Source organism: Macadamia integrifolia, chromosome 13 (genome assembly GCF_013358625.1).
Source record: "Macadamia integrifolia cultivar HAES 741 chromosome 13, SCU_Mint_v3, whole genome shotgun sequence".
NCBI lineage: Eukaryota > Viridiplantae > Streptophyta > Magnoliopsida > Proteales > Proteaceae > Macadamia > Macadamia integrifolia.
Window position 1 is genome coordinate 1,948,408 of NC_056569.1, and position 7,976 is coordinate 1,956,383.

At 39.3% G+C, this 7,976-nt stretch overlaps 1 protein-coding gene across 1 annotated transcript; it reads right to left on the minus strand.

Moving 5' to 3' along the window:
* Positions 1-605: 605 nt before the first annotated feature.
* LOC122059470 (cation/H(+) antiporter 20-like) lies at positions 606-6,451 on the minus strand. The gene is made up of 3 exons (XM_042622258.1): positions 6,178-6,451; positions 5,056-6,090; positions 606-2,002 (listed from the first exon to the last, which is right to left on the minus strand). Exons 1-3 carry the CDS (start codon positions 6,355-6,357, stop codon positions 689-691), a joined length of 2,529 nt encoding a protein of 842 aa, XP_042478192.1. The 5' UTR covers positions 6,358-6,451; the 3' UTR covers positions 606-688.
* Positions 6,452-7,976: the final 1,525 nt, after the last annotated feature.

The window sequence follows — 7,976 nt, forward strand, 5'->3', positions numbered from 1 at the left end:
GACAAAAAAAAAAAAAAAATTAAAAAAAAAAATCTGGAGTTCGGATCAAGTCCTTGTACAAGAACTATTCTAGTATGGTGTCTCATTTACACATGGAATCCACTCAATGTAAAAGTCAATTATAAGAATAAAGAGACCAAGTGGACTCCATGTGTGGATCAGGCACCATACGAGAATGGACCTGATCAGCTCTCTTTTCCTTAGCTCCGAACAAGCTATTAATCTTAGAAAATCACGATTTCATATCACGGCTCAAACGTGACTCATTCATTGAAAATATCACTTTGTAAATAAGACAAGGTTTTTTTAGTCTGGATCAAATCCTGGTACAAGTACCATTCTCGTACAATGCCTAGTCCACTCTTGGAATCCACTCAATCTCTCTCCTTTTATACAGATTTTAATATTGAGTGGGTTCCAAGCGTGGATCAAGCACTTCATTCTCGTATGAAGACCTGATCCAAACTCAAGATTTTTTCTTCATCTATAAAAGGTTGACGGTCCGTCGACCATTCTAGGGTTCACAAATTCTATAGAGTTTTAGCATTTTCACCAAAAAACGATACGTTGCCCTAGAGGAAAATCGAAATCGTAATCGAGATCTCTACAAGCAACAAAACTTGCTTTATTTTCAACAACTATAAAATCCTTAGAATAGACAAACAGCTTCGTTGGGGCAGTTTCCACTTCACACCGGATTAATGTTATTGGTGCCATTATCATTAATAGTAGTGGAGGACTGGGTGTTTGTCTCGTAATCACCGTCGACGATCCTATGGACAGGAGCTTCATTGGCGTGGACCACGTCATGTTGCTGTATCACCAGCACCGACGACACTACCCCATGACCCGACGACGCCAACACATCACCAATAGGACCCAACTCCGGGTGCTCCGCCGATCTCTCCGCCATCTCCGCCACCATCGTCGACGGAAACCTTCCCTTCCCTACTATGATCAACTCATACTGTCCACTTCTCCCGATCGCCACCACCCCTTCCACTATATTATCATTGCTCGCCACCTTCTCAGTGAACTCCGCCATCCCTTCCCACCTCCTTCGAAACTCCGCCACTGCCGCTTCATCCAACTCCCTTTCCGTCTCTCTAACCATCACGGCGGTCGAGAAGCTGTAATTCTTCTCCGAGCACTTTCCCGGCGAAGGCTGCAGCATAATCTGTCTGTTAGCCCCTTCCAGGAAGCGTATCAATGTGACCCTCAACCCTGGATGCTCTGCCATTCGTCCTCCCAACTCCAATGCCTCACGATCATCGGGTCCACCGAAGAAAAAAACGCATATCCCTTGTGCCACGCTGGCACTTGGTGAAGGAATATTCCGCTTGGGCCCATCACCAAGGCTACGGTCCACTAGCACAGCCACAGAGCAAGGAGACTCCTTGAGGATCCTCCGGTTGATCATCCTCCAGCTATGGCCCACATTTTCCATCTCACCGTCATTTCTACCATGCTTGTGGAAGGGAAGGATCACCATATTCACCCTCTTCTCTTCCGCCACGTGGCAAACATCTTCATGCATGGTATGAAGTGCTGAGATGGCCGTAATGGTTCGGACATTGACTCGGCCGAGTTGGCCATACGCCTTAAAGGCCACCGTGACGCCGCCGTCGTGGGAGTCTCCTTTGTGGAGACGGTTGATGAAAGGGAGACCATTCCTGCGGGCGCGTTTAGCCAAGATGATGGATGAAGTGCGCTCAGTGAGTTCAACCAGGTGCATTATGTAAAGCTTGAGTGGGGATTTGTTGTTGCCACGAGTTGACTCAACGAGGTTGATGAGTGAAGGAGCGTTGCCAGGGCCGTGGACGCAAGCAAGGATGCGGAGTTCATCTTTGGGGTTGGAAGGGGATTCACGTTGAAGCTTGCGTTGGTTCATGAGGATGCCTACGCGGGCTGGTTTGTAGACAGCTAGCACAATTGGAGTTGTCAAGAATGTGGTGAAGATTGCCATTAGTACTAGGATTGCAAATATCTCGTCGTTGAGCACCTGAAAATGAAATTTGAAGAAGGATTGGGTTAGGAATTAGGATTCTTCAGTTGTAATTGATAAATAATTAAATTGAATTTAAAGACAAAGATTGTGTTTGACATGCATTTTTGGGATAGATTATGAACTTATAAAGTATTTTAAAGTGAAAAATAGATAAGAATCGGGTTTCAGGATGTATTCTAAACCTAGATGCTATTTGGATAATGCATAACTAACATATGGGAAAGGAAAAAAAAAAAAAAAGTAAAAGAAGTGAAGGAACACTAAGAAGGATTTCCAATGCCAAGCATGTGAAAGAATCTTAATTTTTTATCGCTTTAATATAACTTAGTCTTTTTCCTATCTTATGGGGATACATCATATGATCACATCATGTCACACGTTTTTTTAAAAACTTTACCACTCAGTAATGAAAAGACATTCAAATTATTTTGAATTTTTTTTTTAAAGAAAACTTTTTGGTCCGCCAACCAGCCAAGGGATTTCTTTAAAAAAAAAAAAAAAACCAGCCAATGGATTTCATGGTTTAGTGCACTAGGCCACTTTCATGGAATAAATTCCACCCCTTATTGGATGAATGGTGGAAACCGTTCTTTATTTATGTTCCTAATTTTTCCCATAAAAGTGCATGGTCCGTCAACCTGGGAGCGCTTCCTCACCTTATTTTTTAACTTTGACTTTAAATAAATTTTAAAAATGACACATAGGAAAATGAAAAAAAATTACAACTTTTTTACTTTGCCATTTTAGTGTCAAATTGCACCTTTTGTAAAAGAAAAATAGGGGAAAGAGTCCTTAAAGAATTCAGCCAACTTCCAAAAATGTTGGCATTGTTACGTCTAAGACTTCACCTACAAACCTATGGGGTTGGCTCAATGGTAATGAGTTGGGGTGAACTGTAAATTTGGCCATCCTAAGTTCGAATCTCACTGTCCTCACCTTGGCAAGCCATCACTTTGTCTCAATCAAATTGGTCACTGTGATAGGGGTTAACTATTGTCATTAGCACAGTGGCCACCTTGCAGCCGAGGGAGATTAGCCGAGCCAATGTGTTCGGATACACCAAGTTATCAAGAAAAATAAAAAATTCACTTACATATGCTTTTAGTCAACAAAAATTGGAGAGGATTCCTAAGATACTAGTGTGGAGAATCATTCACATGGAGAAAAATATCATTCATGTAGGTCCACATGGATATACAACCTCAAATTAGAGGGAAATAATACTTTGGTATCATGGCAATTCTCCTTCGAAAATTATACTGACCCTTCTCTAGGTTGGTCTTTCGGCATCTGCCATCTTGAGGATAAATCAAACCATATAATCATTTTGATCGAAAGCATAATAGAAAAAAAAGTCTTCCTCTTTAATTTATATTATTCAAGATCCCTAGAGCCCTTAGACCATATCTGATGATGTAACTATTTTAACCGAAATAATAATAATAATAATAAAAGAAAATATTTTTTCTTTAATTTATAAGATTCAAGACCCCTACAACCCAGACCATATCAGTTCATAATCATCCAGCCTCTCTTTTTCATTTATTTTTTTTTTAAATGGGAAAAAAAATCATTAGAATGGTATGTTTTTTATAAGTTTATGAAATAGGTCTATCCTCATTTGTGCATATGAAAGATAATTAACAATTTTGACCATTGTATAGTTAATACATGGTCTAGAATAATCACACACACATACACACACATATATCTCACGTAAAAATTTCAATTTATTTGTATGCATTTGTGTGTGTTATGCATATCCACAATATATACTCCCACTAGTACTACATAACATCCTCCCATGATCCTAAATTTTCAAACATCTATTTTGTTACTAGACAAAATCTATTTGACCTGAAATTCTGTGAGATCGGGTGATTTAGTGTTTATCTATTCATCAAATTTAGAATCCATTAATTGATGTACCATATGACAAACATTTAAACCAACTTTATAAGCATATCAAAATGGGCTATCTTATCTGAAAAAGGACATATTTGACCAAGAATTGTTGCTCCACACGCATATAAAAAAAAAATTCTATTATAAATTTTTGAAGTCTATATAAGCATAATCTGGAATCTGGATCAACTTACAATTACAATATATATAAAAATGTGTATATATATATATATATATATATATATTTCTTTGTGCGGTGATATGATGTAAGAGATGCCACTCTAGATAAGGAAAGAAATTCCATATATGACAGTTCTTGAAATGATTAGGCCATTTTTTTTTTTTTTTTTTTAAATTAGAACCCTAAGTGATAGCTCAGTTGGCAAACACCAATAAGAGCTCATGAATTATTTTTACTCTCCTTTGAGCCAATCTATCTGGAAAAAAATATTAAATTTGATAATCGCATAATTCCATTTCCATCACTCATTGCATTCAGAATGAGGGTTTAGTTAGCTATAGAGTTAATATATTTATAAAATATGGGAGAAGGTTTTATAGTCTAAAGGTCGAATAACTAATGATATTTAAAAAGAAAAGAAAAGGTAATCTGAATATTTAAAATCAGAAAGGGAGAAAAGATGTAAAAATTAAAAAGCAGGGAAGTATCAAAAAAAAAAAAAAAAATTCAAAGGTAAAGGGAATTTTAGTGAGAAAATAAATTCCACATTTATTTTTATTTTTATTTTTATATTTTATTTTTTTTATGAGAAAGATCTTCTTGTTTACTTTATGGGTATCAGTGATATCACTGTGTGTGAGAGAGAGAGAGAGGTGTTAGCCACCTTAGATGTTCATGTTTTCTTTTATGAGATAGACCTTCTTGTTTAGTTAATGGGTATCAGTGATATATATCACTCAGAGAGAGAGAGAGAGAGAGAGAGAGAGATTTCATAGTAGCTTCAGGGAACTTCCATCACTTCAGCCACCTTAGATCTTCATGTTTACTTACTGAATATCAGTGATATCCCTGTGTTGTTGAGAGAGAGAGAGAGAGAGGTGTTTGGTTATAAATTAAAATGAATGATGCATAGAAATTAATGAAATAATGAAGAAAGAGGAGTGATAACTACAGTACTGACCTTCTTCTCCTTCCCAATATTAAGAACTATAAGCTCCACCAACCCTTTAGTGTTCATCAGCACCCCAAGGGTCAACGACTCCCTAGCTGGTATCCTACTGATCAAGGCCGCAAAGAAGGTACCCAGAATCTTCCCAACACAGGTTGTGGCAATAACAATAACCAGTAAACCCCAAGCCTCTATTCCATTTATCTTAGTCACGTCCGTCTTAAGCCCACTAGAAGCAAAGTAGAGTGGCAGCAAAAGCCCTGAAACGAAGTCCTCTATCCTCAATATTAACTTCCTCGCAAACTCACCTTCTTTAGGTATCGTTAACCCAAACACGAAAGCCCCAAATATAGGATGTATCCCTATCAGATCCGTCATGAACCCCGACACAAGAACTACTACTAATGTCAAGAATATATATACTCCATTGTCGCCGGTTTCTTGCTCCTGCGAACACCTCCGGCTAACCCACGTCATCACCGGCCGGATGATCACCATCATGAACACTACAAAAGCCACTCCAGACAAGAGCACCCAGATACACACCACTGGACTCTTATGTCCTCCACCAGTACTACCGTTGTTCCCCGCTAGAGCAACGGCTAGAGCTAATAAAACCCAAGCCGCCAAATCATTAAACGCCGCCGCAGCCAAGGCCGTCTCGCCGACTTGGGTGGTGAGAAGTTTAAGCTCGGCTAATATGCGTGCTAGGACAGGGAAAGCTGTGATGGAGAGAGATACACCCATGAAGACAAAGAATTGAAGGTAACCAGCTTCTTTTGCAGCCTGGACGGTTGCACGAACAGCGTAAGCAACCCCAATGCCGCAGACGAAAGGGAGAGTGATTCCGGCGGCGGCGATTCCGAAAGCTTTTCGTCCACTTCCTCTTATTGAGTTTAGATCGAGCTCGAGACCCACTAGGAATAGAAAGAACAAGAGTCCGATGCTTGCGACGGATTCTAGTACGGGAGTACTCCATGATGGGAAGATTTTGTGTAAGTAAGTTTTGTTCCGACCTAGAGCTGATGGTCCCAAGATGATTCCTCCCTGCAACACACAAAGATAAACCCATAAATGATTATACTACAGAGAAAACTGTTAGCCTTTAAGGATGAGTTCTACTTGAGAACATACAACAATCTCTGCAACGACATTAGGTTGTCGGAGAGGTTTGAGAAGGAAAGCTAAGAAGCGGCCGATGACGAGAACTAGAGTGATTTGGATGACGAGGAGTGGGAAGACGTAGTTGAGAGGACTATCGCCTTGCCATGCTCCATTAGAAGAGGTCTTCACAGAGGTCAAATTGAAAGTCATGGTTAGTTTAGGTGAATGGACAAATCTATGCTGTGATGGAGTGGTGGTGACTATGAACTTTTGCAGGTGAAGCCGTGAAGGTGGAGAATCTGGAGAAGAAGGAGCTGGTGGTGAAGAAGAAAGGCACAAAGCACTTGTTCTTATAGGTGTCATGAAGGGTATTTTCGTCAGTATAGAGAGAGATTGAGTTTGGGTTATGCTTATGTCTTGGCTGGGGGAGTACTGGATTGGGATATACGATGATGTTCTTTAAAAAAAAAAAAAAAAGGTGATGAACGCTGAGGAGTTAAGAAATTAGTTCCATCAACTGGTTTTATATGGCAGCATCTAACACATATATTTTTTATTTTTAAATATACTCATCGTCATGATCCTTGTAATAACAAAAAATGGAACATGTCTTGAATGTTCATATATACGATCAAGTGATTGTATGTGCAACGATCCAAACTCACGAAGTAACATTTCTTTCTCCCGCATCCATCAGATACACAAGGAAGTGGAGCATAGGGTAAGGGTGTCATTTCACAGCCCGCTCCCACTTCCCAATCCCATGTATCTAGGGTAAGGAACGAACAATAATCTTTCTCCTAAAATATGAGTGAAGAAAATCATTTCAATGCCATCATTGTTACGCCCTATGGCAAAGTGGAAAGTGGGTCCAGAGACTCATGAATATCCTTCCTAGTCCTTCATCACTTTGAGGGTATTATTGGTAATTTAGCACTTCTAACTAGGAATGAAATTGGACAAGTTGACTCGGGTTTTTTAAATCCCAGTGAAACTTGACATTGAAGTCGTGTTGAGACATTCAGCCTAGGTCTAACCTTGTCGGACTCAACTTAACCCAACCCAACCTAGCCTTGATTAACCCTGAGCAAGGGATAGTTGAATTGGCCCTTATTGACCCTATTTTTTGACAGACAAATGTCACAAATTGAAATGTTATTTTCCCAAACCTACAATAAAAATCATCTCCAACCTAATTTTTTAATGCTAGAGGCTCATTATATCAATGTTAATGGGCATACATTATATATAGGAAACTAATATCAAGAGAATGAGGGCTAGACATTTACAATAACCCCAATTAGAGTTGATCCATTGGTAATTCGTAGTGGATAAAGTGCTTCAAGAAGCATCTTACTGACTTTGAATCCCTTTGACAATACCCTTGTTTCTTTTTTGAGGCTCCCACCTTGATCAGAGTGGAAACAACTTCTTTTCTTTTTTTTTTTGGGGGGGGGGTGGGGATAAGGGACGAAATGACGAAATGAAAATTGAGGAAAGAACCATTGTCAATGTATAATGGTCATAATCGTCATTCACTATATAAAATCAGAATCTAATCAGGGTCAGGTTGGACCGAACCAAGCTCAACCCGAGGCCTTAAACTTGACCCCTGACCCATTCTTGACTATGAACCAGAGATTTTCTATCCTAACCTGTCCTCAAGGTTAGAAATCTTAACCTAGGTTCTGAAATCATATTTCTGTCTTAACTTCGACCAATGACAACGTAAATAGAAGGGAATGGGAAAGTTCGTCACCCGGAGTTGAAAGCTACCTCGGTTACAGCCGGAATATTCTAAAATAAAATCCCAGAAGTTGACCATTGAA

Coding starts and splice junctions, on each gene's coding strand:
- LOC122059470 (XM_042622258.1), bottom strand. CDS start 6,357: ATGACTTTCAATTTGACCTCTGTGAAGACCTCTTCTAATGGAGCATGG. Junction 6,091..6,177: donor ATGTCGTTGCAGAGATTGTT/GTATGTTCTCAA, acceptor TGTGTGTTGCAG/GGAGGAATCATCTTGGGACC. Junction 2,003..5,055: donor ATATTGGGAAGGAGAAGAAG/GTCAGTACTGTA, acceptor TTTCATTTTCAG/GTGCTCAACGACGAGATATT.